Source organism: Cygnus atratus, chromosome 7 (genome assembly GCF_013377495.2).
Source record: "Cygnus atratus isolate AKBS03 ecotype Queensland, Australia chromosome 7, CAtr_DNAZoo_HiC_assembly, whole genome shotgun sequence".
NCBI classification, from domain to species: Eukaryota; Metazoa; Chordata; class Aves; order Anseriformes; family Anatidae; genus Cygnus; species Cygnus atratus.
This window is the reverse complement of record NC_066368.1, coordinates 12,855,857-12,873,058: the sequence shown is the minus strand read 5'-3', so window position 1 is coordinate 12,873,058 and position 17,202 is coordinate 12,855,857. Positions and strand designations below refer to the sequence as shown.

At 47.4% G+C, this 17,202-nt stretch overlaps 2 protein-coding genes across 3 annotated transcripts in view; one reads left to right on the top strand and one right to left on the bottom strand.

Moving 5' to 3' along the window:
* Nucleotides 1-6,378, top strand: part of SLK (STE20 like kinase) — a 48,673-nt gene extending 42,295 nt beyond the window's left edge. For both annotated transcript variants that reach the window (XM_035547902.2, XM_035547901.2), the window contains exons 17-18: nucleotides 883-996; nucleotides 1,421-6,378. In XM_035547902.2, the coding sequence (XP_035403795.1) occupies nucleotides 883-996; nucleotides 1,421-1,567 (261 nt within the window). In that variant the 3' untranslated portion in view covers nucleotides 1,568-6,378. The remainder of the gene's footprint in view (nucleotides 1-882; nucleotides 997-1,420) is intronic.
* Nucleotides 6,379-6,685: 307 nt separating this feature from the next.
* COL17A1 (collagen type XVII alpha 1 chain) overlaps nucleotides 6,686-17,202 on the bottom strand; it is a 35,446-nt gene continuing 24,929 nt past the window's right edge. The window contains exons 39-56 of the mRNA XM_035547750.1: nucleotides 16,782-16,841; nucleotides 16,563-16,622; nucleotides 16,023-16,049; nucleotides 15,895-15,936; nucleotides 15,680-15,736; nucleotides 15,280-15,327; nucleotides 14,736-14,849; nucleotides 14,323-14,478; nucleotides 13,643-13,726; nucleotides 12,502-12,630; nucleotides 11,658-11,747; nucleotides 10,991-11,095; nucleotides 10,591-10,743; nucleotides 9,346-9,765; nucleotides 9,013-9,153; nucleotides 8,372-8,434; nucleotides 8,099-8,170; nucleotides 6,686-7,878 (exon numbers count right to left, since the gene is read on the bottom strand). Of these exons, the coding sequence (XP_035403643.1) occupies nucleotides 7,829-7,878; nucleotides 8,099-8,170; nucleotides 8,372-8,434; nucleotides 9,013-9,153; nucleotides 9,346-9,765; nucleotides 10,591-10,743; nucleotides 10,991-11,095; nucleotides 11,658-11,747; nucleotides 12,502-12,630; nucleotides 13,643-13,726; nucleotides 14,323-14,478; nucleotides 14,736-14,849; nucleotides 15,280-15,327; nucleotides 15,680-15,736; nucleotides 15,895-15,936; nucleotides 16,023-16,049; nucleotides 16,563-16,622; nucleotides 16,782-16,841 (1,871 nt within the window). The 3' untranslated portion in view covers nucleotides 6,686-7,828. The remainder of the gene's footprint in view (nucleotides 7,879-8,098; nucleotides 8,171-8,371; nucleotides 8,435-9,012; nucleotides 9,154-9,345; nucleotides 9,766-10,590; nucleotides 10,744-10,990; nucleotides 11,096-11,657; nucleotides 11,748-12,501; nucleotides 12,631-13,642; nucleotides 13,727-14,322; nucleotides 14,479-14,735; nucleotides 14,850-15,279; nucleotides 15,328-15,679; nucleotides 15,737-15,894; nucleotides 15,937-16,022; nucleotides 16,050-16,562; nucleotides 16,623-16,781; nucleotides 16,842-17,202) is intronic.

Here is a 17,202-nt window from a genome sequence, read left to right as displayed (position 1 = left end):
TGTGTGTGAGACTTTCAGCTAAAGCAAAATCAAGCAGATTAGGGCTACTCTGAGCCACATCAAGAGAAGTTGGCCCTTAGCTGCACTCAGGACTAGCCAAGTGCTTGTCGTTTTTGTTCCTGTGCTTTCATACTCTGCATCAGAGTATAGAGACTGGAGTCTTAGAAACAAAAAGTGCTTTAGAAACTGCAGTTGCCAACTGCTCCTTAATATTAAAGATTTGTTGCAGCCAAATGCTAAACTGTATTCTTGCCATGCTTCAAAAGGCCCCTGGAAGCTAAACAAATGTGTATATACCTTAAAGGAATGTGAAACTTACATGTGGTTTGATTATCCTTCTTGTTACAGGGCGATTCTGAGGCTGCTTTTGTGCAAGCACATTTCTGTCTCGCTAGACCCCATTTGTTAGTCTCAACTCCTTCAACTCTCACCAAGAGTTGAAGTATTGGAAGTATTCTTCCAGAGGTTTGGAAGTATTCTTCCAATAAAAAATCCAACAAACTACCTCCTTTTTAATGTAATTTATTTTAATAAATTACACAAACTGGCTTTAGAAAGCAAAGCAGAAATGCTGCATGACCTTGCGTGGCGTTATTAATCAGTGACCACAGTTTGGAGCAGCGCTGTCGGCTGCTCTCTGAATGGTACTCAGCAGTGTGTTTAGATTTACAAGTATTTCTTATCTCAATTGGTTCTGATGGCAAGATCAGCTCTTGATAATGCAGGCCCGTAACAAACTTTTATCTTGTAATTATGTGCGTCACTGTTTACACAGGCTAGTAAGCTAATTAAAAAGAATTAGGACAACATATGTCACTATACAAATATTAAGTTGTCTAATCTGAATTAGTTTGACAAGGATTATCTTTATCTTGTTTTAAGAATGAAAAATGCCATCTACTGGTTGAGCATGAGACTCAGAAGCTAAAAGAGCTGGATGAAGAGCACAGCCAAGAACTGAAGGAATGGAGAGAGAAATTGAGACCAAGAAAAAAGGTAAATTGGAGCGGTTTGAATTGGAATACAATGAAGTGTTAAACCTAGCAAATACAGATCATATAAAAAATTTGCAGCTACTATACAAAACTGCTATAGTTCACTTAAAATAAGTTAAAATATGTGCAACAAAAAAGGCTCACGTTATCAGCCTCTTCCTGTGGTCCTCTTGCAGGGCATGTGTGTATATTTGTGTATAAAACCTCTTAGCTGAAGTAAATCTGTTTTAGGACTCTATTTCAGAAGCCAATAGGATATTAAAAAAAATGAGTGCGAAGTAACAAATAGAGAGGGTGGTGGTGGTAGCTGTTTGTTTTGTTTGTTCATTTTTTTAAGATGTTGTATCAGACCATGTCAGCAGTAGAACAGGCTTCTTGTACTTCCTTTGCCTTGTATTCATATAACAATCTGATCTTGGTTTTAGACACTGGAAGAAGAATTTGCCAGAAAACTGCAAGAGCAGGAAGTTTTCTTTAAAATGACTGGAGAATCTGAATGCCTTAACCCTTCAACACAAAGCCGGATTTCCAAATTCTATCCAATCCCCAGCCTTCACTCCACTGGGTCGTAACTCTGGGAACTGCTGTAGGTTTTTCATATTTGGAGTTCTTCATCCTCATCGTCTAACCTGATCTAATCTGTGGAGTACATCAAAAGACCTGGCACTTTTTGTTTTCAGTGGAGACAATCAGTGTCACGATCATTCTTTTTTTTTTTTTTTTTTTTTTACTACTTTGAATGGAAGAAAAGAGAAAAGGAGTTGGTGTATAATGGTAATGTGATGTCCTTCAGATGTTTCAAGAATGTTTTTTTATCTCAGTCTCAAAAGGTATGTTATCTATGGTTTTGACTTTTAAGTAAGCCTAAAATATGAATTATAATCTTTCTCATCACAAAAAAAGGTTTCTTATGTGAACATTTAAACTGTATAATATAAGTTCTGCTACTGTGTTTTTAAGTGTGTCATTTCTACACAAGAGAATTCCACAACTGAAACTGCCACAAGAGGTTTAAAATGTTAGCGTTGAGCCGTGTCTTCATAGTGAGGACTGAAACTAATCGCTCAGAACATGCCAATAATCATAAAAAATGAACCCTTGTGTTTAAATATGGTTGGTAACAGTAAAAACCTTTGCAACTTCTTTAAAAAAAGAAACCTCTGGCATAAATTAAACTGAGCTGATCTCCATTACATATTTTGTCCATTAGTTCCATAATGAAATGGGGTGCTAGTTTAATTAATACAGTGCCTGAAACACTTAGGTATGCTAATCCTGGCAACAGGGTAGTATTTGTCACTTATGAAACAAAAACAAAATAAAACTCCTTTGCATTGTTGTTACTGTACAAAACAGAAGATTTCTTGCTGCTACTGCCATTTTTGTTGTAAATCCTCACCCTAAAATATTTTGCACTAAAATATGTAAAGGTGAAAGAAATGCTAACTTTAAAATGCACAGTTTGTTGTTTTCCTTAGCTATTACAGGTGGTTAGTTCTACAAATTGAAAAGCTGTAGAATGTATTTTTTAGGAAGCATTGTGCGAGACGCACGTGGTCGCTCTAACTGTACCTGGAATGGGTAGAGCCATCCTTCTGTTCTTACCAAAGCCTGTTCATTGAAACTCCATGGGAGAAGTGGAGGTGGGTGGTTGTATTTATGGATAACCACGGCAGAAGTCTGATTTGGTTGGAAATGTTAACTTGATTTTTTTGTTTGTTTTAGTCATTTTATTTTATAGAAAGATTTAAGTTAAATATATAGACAAAATACTTAATGAAGCTGGTTTTTTGCTTTTGTGTTGCCACGTACTAACATAGACGGTTTTTATTTTTTAAGTTCATAGATGTAAAATAAGTTATTTACCTGACTGATCTGCAGTGGAAAAAATCTGAAATGTTTCTCATATAGCTGGTAGGGAAGGAAGGGTGTATTAGGTCACTTGTACTGCACTCCTTTTGATGGTTCGAGTCATATCAAGGCAGTATTATAAGCTGTACTTTGGTATGCTGGCGTTAAATTTGTAAAATAGTATTTGTTTTCTGTTATTTGAGGCCTAACTTTGTAGTCTCTTTGGGCATCAACTGCAACCGTTGGTTTTGTTTTGCTAGCTTGCATTAAATGTGAGACTGGTGAACATTTACACGATGTTCATTTCATGGGAACAGTATTGATGCATGTGAATGAACTCAAATTAACATAGGACTTTAATCAGATGTGGTTGAAATCTTGGATGCTGAAATCCTTGGATGTTGAAACTATACCTTCTCAGTGAAGACATTTAAAATTTACAGCACAGTAAAAGCAGTTGGAAAATGCATGTTTTAATTTAAATTTTGTAACTTTTTGATAGCATAATTACTTTAATAGCTAGCCTTAATTTCTGGCATTTTATTATATAAACGTGTATTGTGTACCATTGTAAATTCACATATCATTATCTCTAGAATGTTATCTGTTGCTAAATGCAAAGTTCTTTAAGTTGTTTGTTCAGTAGGGTGAAAAAAGACTCTGAAGGCCTTTCCTTTAAGTTCCACCATCATAAATTGACCGTTACTAAAATAACATTAAGTAATTTTCATCTCTGTATTTAACAGAATTTGTTTGCAATTTTGTATGGAGCAGGCTCAGTGATTTATTTGGAGAGTAAACATGGCAGGCAGATTTCCTCTTCTGGATTATCTCTGCCTTTATCCACATTAAATTCTCAGAGAAACATTAATCTTCTTACATTTTCGGCAGTTTCAGTGATAACTTGCTAATATATATTGGCATAGTGGTTCCCTCTGTCTACATCTGGTAAATCTTTAATTTGAAGATCCTTTTCACACAAGCTCCTGCAATCTGACCTCACTGTAAATTGTACAAATGCCTGAGTTGTGTGGTGAAGGGAGGGACTGAATGTAGCAATCCGAAGCCTTAGCGAGTCCTTGGCCGTGTCTGGAGCTGCGGAGCACTGTTATGCAGTTGCAGTCTTGTAACTGCTGAGAATTTATATCTGGTGTGAAAATCCACTTTTCTGGGATAACAGGAACTAACATAGGTACTTACACGTTTAGATTGAAAACCAGCATTTTATCAGCATTGCGGAACATGAGAGAGGAGGTGTATGCTTAGAGCACTGTCAGAAAATCCGATTCAAATAGATTTAGTCTTGCATTGGCCTGGAAGAGATCTTCTGAGATATAAAATCCAATCTCTGTCCTATCATGTGTCACATAATCCCTTTAATAAATGGTGGAAGCTCTGTCTCAAAGGTATTTAGGTGTATTTTCTGTAGTCAAAACGATGCGCTTGCTTGCTGAGTTTCTGGCAGATCTCATTTTCTCTACGTGCCCCTCAGAAGCTGAGCAAATACTGATTCGTGCTCACCTTCGTTTTACATCATAGCTGCTGGCTGCAGGAAGATGAACAAAGGCACTAAAGCACATGCACTACAGTGCACTGCATTGTTCTCTGCTCCTCTATTTACAGTTGGTTTGGGCAAGAAAAATATCTCCATGCAAGCTCATGGCCTCTGACGGATTCAGACCTCACCGTTTTTTAATCAGCGCTGAAAGCAGATTTCAGCACTTGCTAAGTTAGCTTTCTTGGGATGGGGCATTGTAAATAGAGGAGTCAGCAGTTCTTCTCACACCCTGACAGTTACGGGAGCTCAGCTGCTCCCAGCACCTTGTAATTCTCTGCCAGTGCAGCCCTGCAGGTGGACCAGGGAGATCTTTGGATGACCAAGCTCTTTTAAACTTAAATTAGTTTAAACTTCGCTGTTACTTGGGTGAAGAGGGAATATTCCAGCACGTTTGCTGCTCTCTGTTTCCCACAGGACACGACGGTTCTTTCTTTCAAGTTCTCTGCTGAATGCATAAGAAGCAAGTGTGGCATGAAAAGCTATGGTGTGGAGGTTACTTCTATGGTCGACTAGATTTACGCTAATTTATTGTTAAAGGTTTTCCTTTAGAAGCTCCAAGTGAGAGGGGGCAGCGCTGCAGCTGTTGGTACCACCGCTCTGACCCGTGGTGTCCTGACCACGGGCGTTCACTCGGTGATTCTTCACAGGACTTTGTTCAGTATCCAACGTGGCTAAAGAGCCAGCAAGCCAGATATTTAAAAAATGATTCTTCTATCCGAGAGACCTTTGTTATATCTACAGGGAGCAGGATTTTTTTCTTAATGAATACATAGGAACTGTAGCACCTTAATGAAGTTAGAGTCTGATAGAGCCAAACAAAACAGTAGTGTAGTTGCTTTCCTCAGGCCACAATGTAAAAATGTCTTTTATGGCAGCAAAATGAAGACAGTGGTGCCACAGTCATTGGAGCTCAGGGCAAGGAGGAGCCCGGATGCTGGCCACCACCTGGATAACTTTCTGCTTTGCATGTTAGCATTTACAGCCCTGCCATTTTACTTCAAGATCTGATCAAGATCTTGGAGAACCTTCCTTGTGTTGATGTGTCCACATGTGTTTCCCAGTCCCTGACTTCTAATTGATAGCAGATCCGAAATGAGGTCAGAGAGAGTTAACCTTCCTCGGTCCCAGACAAGCCAGGATGCCCTGGCACATTTTTTAGTCTTACAAAGGATCAGAACAGATAAAGGGAGGGAAAGGAAGAAAACTTCATAGCATTTCTCTAGCTAGGAAGGTGGTGGTGTTTGCAGAGCTTTTACTTGTTTTTCAGCCTCTTTTTCTTGCCTCAGTCCTCGTCCTTCGTTTCTGTAACTACTGCACTCCTGGCCCAAGGGCAGTCAGCGGGTCCAGAGGGAAGCAGAAACCCTCTTAAGCTAAAACGTGCTTAAACCAGCAACTAAGCAAGGGCTCACGCGCTTCTCTGCGCCGAAAGCAGAAGGGAGTTACTGAGCCCCAAGCTGCTCTGCTCTTATGAAATATCTTCCGCAGTTTCCATGCTAGGTAAAGCCCCTTTCTCCCTGATCATCAGTCACCCAGGCTGAAAGGGTGGAAAGAGCAGAAACTGGCCATTCTAGAGCCATCCACTGAAACCGAGCTGTTGCGCTGTCCTGCCCCGGTCTCTGTAAGCAAGACGGGCAGAGCGCTGTTTGTTCTGTCATAAAGCCTGGAAAGCCACGGCAGCTCCGGCCTCACGTTGTCCCAGCAGTTTGTTGAATGTTTTGTGTTAACAAACCAAGTTATTTTTTGCCTTACAGGAAGCAACCAAAAATCAGGAGATGGATAAATAGTTGGGTAGGATCTCTGTATGTACAGCTCATGGAAATAAATTTGCAGTAGCAGCCATACAACAGGTTTTTTTGTTTTTTTTTTTGGTGTTTTTTTTGGTCTTGTTTTTAAAAGTAATTTGATTTCATGGCTTTCTGTAGAATATTGTAATAATTCTGCTGTAAATACAATAAAAATCACAGTTTGCTGAGATGGCCTCTGTTTTGTTCTTGGAATGCTTACCTGAAATACAAGGGAACTGTGAGTGAATTCCAAATTCACTCCACATTCCAAATTCGGGCTGCTTCCCCAGCACCGAAATCCCGTGACGCGTAGTGCCTCGCTGCAAGCAACGAGATGGTGGTGGCAATGTGCAGAGGCCCCCAATAACGTGACTGAAAACCTGCCATACCAAGAAAGAACTCGCTGCCTGCTCCTGTCATGTATGGGTGATGAGAAGCAAAAGAGCAGCCCTCAGCCGCTCCAACCACACTCTGTCTGCTGCAATCACTGATTCTGGCATTGCCTGCCCAACGTGACACTGATAGGCACATGCGGGGTGTAAAATATACTTTAATTGGGGTGTTTACATTAAAAAGTTATTTTTTCCTAGTGTTTAAAAAACAGAATACAAAAATATTTTTTAGAAGTTAACAAATTGCTTAACAAAAGTGCTTCGGTTCTGTCCCTGTGCATGCCCCCCCCCCCCCCCGCCACGCTGCTGTGAGGCACTGCAAAGCACGAGGACCAGGCTCCCTGTGAGGCACGGGGAGAGCCCCGTGTGCTGCCTGTGCCTGGCCTGTAGGGAATTTGTCAAAAGAAGCAGGCCCAGGAGCAGGGTTAGTGCACACGGAGTGCCAGCACATTGTAAAACCGAAGGGCTGGGAGGGAATCACTTTTTAAAGCAGGTCACAGGCCGGGGTGACAGCAGGTGCTGACGCCAGGGGTCTGAAAGTGCTACAGGGGCAGCGGGGCAGGCACCAGCACTGTGTGCGGCTGGGTGGGGAAGGCTGCGCCCAGCCAGCCCGGGCCTGTCTCCCTCCGGGCTCAGCACCTGATGGGGGGCAGTGTTTGGGGGACCAGTGCTCCACGCCCCTTCCCAGATGCCCCTGAGCCAGGACCCCACTCAGCACTGTCTGGGCCGGCTTCACCAGGTCCTCCTGCCTGCGGCCGGCACAGCGAGCACGTGGAGAAGAAGTCCTGGGGCGCTCAGAAAGCTGTCCCAGAGCTTCCTACAGCACTTTTTGTCTGAGTCTCAGCTCTGAAAAAAACAGTTGTTTGGTGGGGAAGGACTTCTTTTTTCTTTTTTGCTGAATACTTGGATAGTTGATTAAAAACAATGATAGTTTTTTTTACATAGCCGGGAGTAACACAAGAAGCCTGGGCTGGCTGGGCCGGGGAGCCCTGGTCAGCCCCCAGACGCACACACCTGGGAAGTCGGGGCACTAAGGCACACATTCGCAACAGGAGCAAACACCCACATCAGGGCCGTGCTGGACACGTAACAGAGCCATTCAAACCTCAGCAGCAACACCGAACTATCGAGTCTAAGTAGTTAGCTTACTGGCAAGGACATGTTAGCAGTAAGGCAGTGAAGATCCACACAGATTCTCTGTGGGCTGCTAGGAATGCTGCCCAGTGCAGAACTGAGTCGGCTCGTTCCTTAAACCCCAACACTTCTTCTTTTTCTTCTGCCAACGTACACTTGTTCACCTGGGGACAAGGAAGTTGAAAGGCGGGTTATGTGAAGCATTCACATGGGGAAGAAAAAAAACCAACAACAACAACAACAAAAAAAAACTTAAACAACAACAACAACCCAACACGTGCTGTGTCAGCTCTCCAGCAGTTCCCAGAGCTGGGCTGGTGTCTGGGGGATCCTCCAGTCCCTCACAAGCCCACCCCGCTCTGCTGGGGGTGCAGACGGTCCTACCTTTCTCGCCTTTCTCTCCTTTGGGTCCCCTTTGCCCATGGCGTCCTGGCGGGCCCATCGGTCCAGGGTCACCTGAAGGAGGAGAGGACCGAGTTTGTCCCTGAGCATGACCGGTCTGCAAACCAGACCGGTCTTGGGCTGAGGGCCTGCAGGGGGCTGTGACCCCGAGAGCAGCCCAGCGCCAACCGCCCTGCTGGACACGGCGCTGCTTCCCAGGCAGCAGGAAGGCACTGGCATTAGAGGGCGTGAGAGGGAAGGGGTGGCAAGCCTTACCTTTGGGTCCGGGGTAACCCCGCTCGCCCTTCTCACCAGGTGGCCCCTGGACAGTTCCATGTGCTGGAGAGGAAAATGAAGGTGAGCATGAGTGAGCAGGACAAACCACCTGCAAAGGACTCTGTGTTCACTTAGAGAAGCGCTGAGTCACACTGCACGGCCATTGCTCTAGGTTAGATGGGATTAGACAGAGCAGGATTCTCATAAATGCTTTTGGTCCCAACAAAGTCCCAGGGGCAGGCTGTGACCTCACGTCACCAGCACTGCTCTGCCACCCTCCCAAGTGTCCTGGCTGTCACCAGGGCTGGAGCTGGCCCGTGCAATGTGAGAGCAGTGGGCAGCAGCTCTCTTGTTTTGCCCTACGTGTGCCAGCCCAACCAGCTTAAAATGGACCACAGGGCTTGCAAGCACAGTGGTCTTTAGGGTTTGGGATAAGTTTCCTACAAGTAGTGGAAAAGCCTGATGTCCTTCCTAATGATGAGACCCGCACGGGAGGAAGGGGATGGAAAGACCACCTGTCTCCAGCTTTGCATCTTGATTATATTTCTTCAGCATGCAAGGGTGAAAGGATTGTTAATGCTACAAGAGGCTGGAGGGACCTCATATGCGTGAGCCAGAAACACCAGGTCAATGTCACTTACCTCTGAAGAAGTCCATAAGGTCCTCAGTGACATTGCCATAGGCTGCAAAGACCCTGCTGATTCCAGGAGGACCAGGAGGACCTGGGGGACCTGGTGGCCCTTGTCCAGTGTAAGACATCAGGTCCTGGAGGATACCTCGGCCTGAGGAGATAAAGATGTTGTTTGAAAGGGGCTGTGGCTGGATGCTGGGGCGGGAGGATGTTAGGGATAGCTGAGGGCAGCAGGAAGGGTGAGGGAAGGAAATGGGGTGAGGGAACGGGGTGGCAGCAGGTACAGGGCCTTGGGAGTTGGGCTGGGACAGGGAGGCTGAGGAGGAGGAGGCGTCCCACTCACTCTGCAGGTTCTCTGACACGTGGCGTGCCAGCTCGTTGTAATCCAGGGATCCAGAGAAGGAGTTGCTGTAAGATCTGCCTGAACCTGCTGATCTCCTGTGGGACTCCTCAGCTGCCAGCAAGCCATCAAAAGAGCCATCACTACCCATGGAGGCACCGTAAGAGCCCTCGCTGCCCATGGAAGCGCTGTACGATGACATGCTGCTCATGGAGCTGCCGTAGGAGCTGCCTGTGCCCAGTGACGCTCCGTGGGAGCCCTCAGCACCAAGGGATCCTCCGTGCGAGTGCTCAGAAGCCAGCGACTCGCCGTACACCGACGCCAGAGACCCAGCCACCAAACCACTATCTCCTTTGGGTCCTGGTGGTCCCCGTGGCCCAGGGGGCCCGGGCGGCCCCGAGATGTAGCTTCGAACTTCGTCACCTGCAAAATACAAGAGGCACTGAGGGGACTTCAGGGACACAGGGATACCTGCCCCCCCAGCTCCACAGATGCCCAGTGCTACCATCTGAATGAAGACTGGAGTGTGACACTGTCCTGCCGGTCACTGCAGTGTCCCACCTCCACTGCCATGCCTCAGGCAGCCAGCACACGCATCAATCCTCATCTCTACTGATGGGAACACGGGGGCGTGGCACCCTCCTCCTCCTCCTCCCCATCTCTCCCACAGGTTTTGGGTGCTCCATTCGGAAACCTGCCCAATGGTTTTGCAGATGGGTGCACTCCTCTCAGGCCGAGGACAGCACCACTGCCAAAAGAGCCTTCCGTGCCCAGGCTCCCAAAAGTGAGGGCACCCTCTCGTCGTTAAAAGGCTGCCCTGGATGACTTGCCAGCGTGACAGCTCAGACCAGTGCTGCCTCACAGCTGGCTCAGTTGCCCTCCAAATCTCACATCTCATCATTTTCTCTGTAGGAAGGGGTTTGTCAAAGAAAACACTTTTCCAATGGCAAGAGTCTGCAGGTGACCTTACTAACAGCTCACTGTTCAGTGCAGGCCATTTGGAACTGCCCAGTGCCTGTTCCTTTAGGCTCACAACAAGGACTTTGGCCTTGCAGTTGGACTGAGAGGAGACAGGCCTACGGGGTGAAGCTGACTTCCCTACAGCCTGTAAGGGAAGCGTTGGGATGAGCCTGCAGGGATAAGTGTTGTTGCTCCAGCGCCTCCTCAAGGAAGGCTGCTACAGAGCCAGCAGCCCACACAGGCAGAGCAGGGCCCGGGCTGTGTGCGGGATGGACGCTGTCCCCTTACTCTTCAGGTACTGGATCAGCTCGCTCCTGAACTCGTCGCTGTGGGTGATGTCAGCGTAGGACAGGAGCCCGGTTCCCGAGAAGCCTGGTGGCCCTGGAGGGCCTGGTGGGCCAGGCGGGCCCTGCACTCCGGAGATGGAAGAGTATCCCACATCTTGAGAGAGAGGAAGAATGACTTACAGTGAGTGGACAAGAAAATTGCACATCTAGGAATCCTGTAAGTTTAAAGGTTCCAATCCCAGATTCCAGCCCTTTCCAGCTGACAGTGATGAGATTTTTTCAAGTGACCTGGTTCCCAGTGGGCAGTCACAGGTCCCAGTAAGCTAAATCTCAGGCTCAGTTCCCCCCAGCACCTCCAACCAGAATCTCCCTGCCAGCTGTGAGAAACCCAGGTGCTTTACTTTGTAGGTAAGCAGAGATGTCCTCCAGAGAGGCGCCGGGTGATCCAGGGATCCCTGGAGGCCCTGGAGGCCCAGGGGGACCAACAAGACCACTGAATTCGGAGTCTGCAAGACACAAGGGAAGATAAGATGTTACCCAACCCTCTGCAATTCTGATGAACTTTCCCTGACGATATGGTAATGCCAACTAAAACCAAGCCTGAGGTACTTTTTTCTCCCCAGCACCATCTAGTGCAGCCTTCCTGGTGCAGCCCACTTCCCTGAGTGGAGACCCAAAGAGTGCAGAGGTCCATATTTTTAAACAGACTTTTAAAAAGTGTCCTAAGAAGCTCCTTTATGCTGCAGAGTTTGAGGAGACAAATTCCTCCTCCAGACCCATGCCCAAGAACAGCACTTTGCTGCTGCCACTCTGGCATTGCCCAGGAGGCCTTCAGGGCTTTAACTGAAGCAGAGGGGATCACTGCAGTTTTGTGGAGGGCTATTTGTGGTGACATCCAAAAGGAAAAGTTCTGCACTTACAAATGAGTCCTTTGCAGATAGGGGGTGGTGGTAGGGACCCCTGTGGCAGTGCCCTCACGTACTGAGCTTTGTTAGTGTGACTGAGCCTGTAAAAAGCTGCTGGGGGTGTGGAGGAACCTGTGGCATGGGAGTCATGAAGTTGGCTTACTTCGCAGGTATGCTGCTAGGTCACTGTACGACATGCCAGGTGTCCCCGGAGGCCCAGGTGGTCCAGGGAGCCCAATGCTCATCCCAGAACCTGCAACATCAAACAGATCCAACAATAACACGTTACCAAAAGGGGCTGTGCATTGGGAGCAGATAGGCTGCCGGGCTCGCTCGCAGGCAGTGCTGAAGGGCTGCTGCAAGTTCATCGCCTGGGCTGCCTTGACACAAAGTGGGCATAAATCCACTCCTCCCCGGTGAAATACATCCTGGCCACAGACCCAGACAGAAAAGAAAGAGGTGACAGGACAAGGGGGAATGGGCTAAAGTTGTGCCAGGGGAGGTTTAGGTTGGATGTTAGGAAGAACTTCTTTACGGAAAGGGTTGTTAGGCATTGGAATGGGCTGCCCAGGGAAGTGGTTGAGTCACCAGCCCTGGAGGTCTTTAAGAGACATTTAGATGTTGAGCTTAGTGATATGGTTTAGTGGAGGACTTGTTAGGGTTAGGTCAGAGGTTGGACTGGGTGATCTTGGAGGTCTCTTCCAACCTAGACGATTCTGTGATAAAGGAAATTGAAGACATTGATGGGACTCCTAAGATGGCTAAGGTGAGGTGATGGCCCTCAGCTCAGTTCTTAGCAAAGCGAGAACTCATTCCTAGTGTTTGTGGATAATACCTCAGTCACAAGGTATCTTTGTTCTATTCCAAGTCTCTCACAGTCTCTGTTAGGACGTCTCTGTGCTTAGGGATTCACTCAGTCAACACCGGAAAAGTTTTCATCGACTGCATGAGCTTTTTGGTCAGCTCGCAAGAGAATAGAGGGAAATACACACTGACAAGACCATTACTTGACAAATAGCTGATAAACCGTCTGGTCAACTCATCATAATCCAGTGACAGAGACACTCCATCTCCTCCTGGTCCGGGAGGCCCCGGTGGGCCCTGGGGTCCAATCAGATACTGACGAATCTCTTCTCCTGGAAATGAAAGACACTTCTTTAAGACTGTCCAGCTGCTTTAAAGAAGCCAGGTGTGAGGGGTTCTCAGCTGAGCTGAGACCTCACCACTAGAGAGACCACCCAAACCTATGGATGCAAAGCTCCTTTCCCCTGCCCCTCCTTTTCTGAGTGTGATCTGCCCTCTGTATGGAGTCAGAAACATTTGTGACAGGACAGGGAACCTCCCAGAACCGGTGGTCCCAGGAGAATGACAATTTGGATAGCCAAAGGGACCTTCTTGTGCTCTGTGTCTTCAGGACACCCTGAACAACATCTTGGGTAAAGGGAAGCAAGGGTGACTCGGCTGGCAAAGACCAAGCTGAGCGTTGTGGCATTTCAGCAGCTATTTGTCTGTCTGGAATGTGGAATTGGATTGACTCCCCACCAGAATGAAGCGTAGGCCAGCATCATCCATACCTCCAGGTACAGCAAAACGACACCCCAGTGATTTATCTATCAATCAGCCCACAATAGCAGTGCGTGCAGGAAAGAATACAGAGCTGGGTATCCTGCCCACCTTAAGAACAAAGGCACAGTGAGGCTTTGGGGTGGGCAAGAAGAAATGGGAACCTTTAAGAGAGTGGGGGAACTGGAAAGTAAAGCCACAGGCTTTCGTGGGAGACAGAGAAACTGTGGGGAAATCCTGAAGAGAAGTGATGTAGACAGATGTCCCAGAGAGCCAAAGAGGAAAAGGGAAGGGAGAGACTCAGAAACTGCACAGTTATAGCAGTGGGTGTGAAAAGCAAACCAGGTGAGAAAGTATAGCTTCTGGAAAGCATGCAATCTCTCTAGTACAAGACATAAATCTGTCTCTAAAGGACTTGGAAGGAGACACTGCAGGTCACTCAGCAGCACCTATGGCATGCCTTAGCCCTCCAAAGCAGCTGCTGCTAACTCCAGCTGGAGGCAGGAGACTAGAGGGAAGGACAGACCTCCAGGCTGCTGGGATGCTTCATCCCCATCTCCCACGTTTCTCTTCAGGGTCACTTACTCTGCAGCATGTCCAAAAGTTCTTGATACAAAACTGATGTAGTTGAGACTGAACTGACATATGACTGATAACGATCTGAAGAGCCTGTGGAATAAAAAGGTTTTGTGTCAGGCAAGATTAAGAGGAGGTAGCAGGTGAAGAGGGGTCAGGCAGGGACACAGGAAAGCTGAATTAATCCAGTTTAACTGGTGGAATGGGCTTCCCATGGAGAGCACCACAAGTCAGCTGCAGTCTCACACAGATTGGTCATTTCCACAGCAATGTGGTCTCTGTTCTCCTCTGAGATTCCAAGATGCTTCCAAAAGTTTGGGGAATTTCATCTGCTTTAGGAGGGCTCCAAGAAGACAAGACAGACCCAGAATATCTGAGACCATGTACACCAAATACAGCCACCTCTTGGTGGGGCTTGGGGACGTTACAGGGTCTAACAGCTGATGTTTAATGTGAGACTGCTTAAACAGCAACTATCAGTTAATCTAAGAATTAAAATGAGAGAAGGCTCAGAGGCCACTTCAGCTGTGTGGAGTCCTAGGCTAAGACATGCAAAAGGTCAGGCTTTAAGGGGCTGCTGCTTAAAGACTGTTGTCTCTCCTGAGGTTCTGGTCTTCTAGGTGTTGCACAAGCTCAGCAGAGTGTGATTTGGTACTCAGAGCTTACCAGCACAGGAACAGGGTGCTTACTTGTCATATAGCTCATAACCCGGGTAGCCAGCTCTGCATAATCCAAGCTATTCCCATCTGCAGTGGTGATGATCCCGGGTGGGCCTGGAGGGCCTGGTGGGCCTTGAGGGCCTGGTGGGCCTTGGGCACCGGTCAAATAACGCCTTACGTTGTCACCTAGGTGGGATGCCCAAGATATGCTTACATCATTAGAGGGAAGATGATGGCCGTATGCACAATTATTGGACCCTTTCCCCCTAGGGAAAAAGCAGGGCCACAGAAGAACAGTTCTGCAGAGGCCACAGTGGGCAACAGCACTTCATAATATTCAACAAAAATAAGGCTGCTGCTTCTAACAGTGACAAGGGGCTCAGGGAGCAAAAGGAAGACAGGCATGCATCTGCTGACCTGCAGCAAAGCCCAGTCATACTCACTTTTCAGGTAGTCAGTGACATACTGCTGGATCTCTTGAGATGAACTTCCACCTGGGCCAGGAGGACCAGGTGGGCCAGGAGGACCTGGGGGTCCCTGAATTTGTCTGGATCCACCTACAGAAATCATTGCAAGGAATGTTTTTGGCATGGCTGCATTAGACCAAGCAATCTAACCATTGAGCTTGCATTAAGCCCTTCCCACAGGTCTGGGAAGGGTTTTGGGAATGACCTATGCAGTCAGTGGCTCTCCTTCTGACTCCAAACACACTCTAAGCATGGGCTATTAGGTAGTGTGTCTTTAATTCATTTGGCATCTTACAATTCAGCCTCTGCAGATGGGCAGGGCTGAATCCAGAGATTTCCCTGGCTTCGTACTGACAGACCTGCTCGGTTTGTGCACTGAGAACAATGCTGGGCAGAAATGTGGATAGAGAGCCAAAAAGCACTCAGACTCATTAGGCTAACCCCACTGCCCTGCTGCTCCCAGTCCCAGACAGGAACGTCAACATTTCCTTGTAGCATCAGAGCAATGATAGCTTCTTACCTCGAGATGCTCCTGGGATGCCAGGAGCGCCTGGGACACCTGCATCACCTGGAAAACAGAGTGAAGGAGACACAATTACAATGGGTTTCACTGCATGCTGCATCCTTGGTTTGTAAAACAGCTGAGCTGCATGTTGGCAGAGAGGCCACCACCTAGCCCTTGCAATGGTTATCTTGGATTAGCAGCTTGTTGAGGAAAAGCAGAAGGAAGAGGCCACAGCAGCCACCCGGATGCCTTGTGCTTGGAGGAACTCAATTGCCCCAGTTCTGCTGTGCCCGAAAAGGCAGGGGTGGGAACAGCTGCAATTCCCAAATGAGCAGGCTGCTCCATCCTTTAGTCCCAACCCAACACAGCTGTGTAAGGCCACCAGCAAAGAAAGAAGGAAGATTTTTAACTTCACCTTTGGGTCCTGGCGGGCCTGGTGGGCCTGGAGGTCCCTGCATGGTGACTGTACCACCTGCCAATTGCCAAAGGACAGTTAGAGATTCAAAGGAATAAAATGTGTGGACAAAATCCTGGCTCCACCAAAACCGAGTTAGGATAGAGCAGGATTTTGCCCCCTGTCATCTGCTTATGGACAATGAATTTAAAGGAGGAAAAGGGGTACAGACTGACCATGGGAGGAGAATCCTGGAAGGCCAGGTTCACCTGGTTCTCCTGCATGGGACACAGAATGGAGGAGCAGTCATATACACAAACAAGCTACACTGCACCCCAGTGACATCCCCTGGAAGCTTTCTTACCTGTGAATCCTCGTGGACCTGGTTCACCTGCAAACAGGGGAGCAGAGGAACATCGTTAACATCTGTTTTGCTCTGATCTGCAACAGCAACGCATCCCAAACTGCAGAACCGTCTCCTGGTCTTTAATTTGCAGGGCAGGAGTGGGGAACCAGATTAGATCCCTTCTTTTCCTATCAAGTGAGAGCTGAGCTATGCTTAACGTGGCCACCTCCTTGCACTGAGTGACCAAGTCCATGTTCTATTTTGCAAAGATTGTTCCTCTTTAATGGGAAATCTGAAGTTTTGAATGCTCCTGAATCCTGGGCTTGCAAAGCTGGGCTCTGAACACAGCAATTGCCTTGACATTCAGTACTGGAGACTAATAAATTTCTGCAACAACTGACTGTTTTTACTGAAGCAGGCAGGAGTACTACATAGCGACCACTGTGCCAGCTCTCCTACAGCCACAGAAAGGCAGGAGAGTTTCTGCATTCAAGCCCTTCCTTCTTTCGTTTCAGTCTATGGTGCTGAGATCCCTTCAGTATCTTGGTGAGGACTCACCTTGGTCTCCCTTCGGGCCTGGTGGACCTGGTGGACCCGGTGGGCCTGAGAGGAATGTTTCTGTAATTGAAACAAAAATGTTTCTTCATGACATCTAACAGAACACGATACAAGTTTCCTTTGGTTTTACCTGTTCAAAACCAAGGGTATGCTCTCTGGAACCACAACAGGCAGGACATTCCCAGGGCACAGGTGAGGGAGTAAGTGGGAAGAGCCTACCTGAGGTGGACATAGAAGATCCTGGTCTCCCTGGTGGGCCTGGAGGTCCTGGCAATCCCTCTCCTATGGAAAAGGGACACAAACAAGCTTCAGAAAAAGTGAGCCTCAGTAATGTGAGCAAACGCATGTCAGAGCTCCTCCACCTCCAGCCATCTAGATAACTCAAAATTTTCCAAGTATAAGATAGTGTCAGTATTTTCTGTGCATATCTATCCCCTTTTGCTCCTTTTCATTATCATTTGCCGCTATAGCAGATGTAGGACAGAGAAATTCCCCTCTTTGTGGTGCAGCGTGCCTATCCCAGCTGGCCTTTGCTGCATTAAGAGGGAAGGTTCATATGGTCACATGCCTGACCTGCTCCCCTTTGCTACTGAGCAGAAAGCAAGGAATGGGGTTATGCTCCTGTCTCACGCCCTCCTGC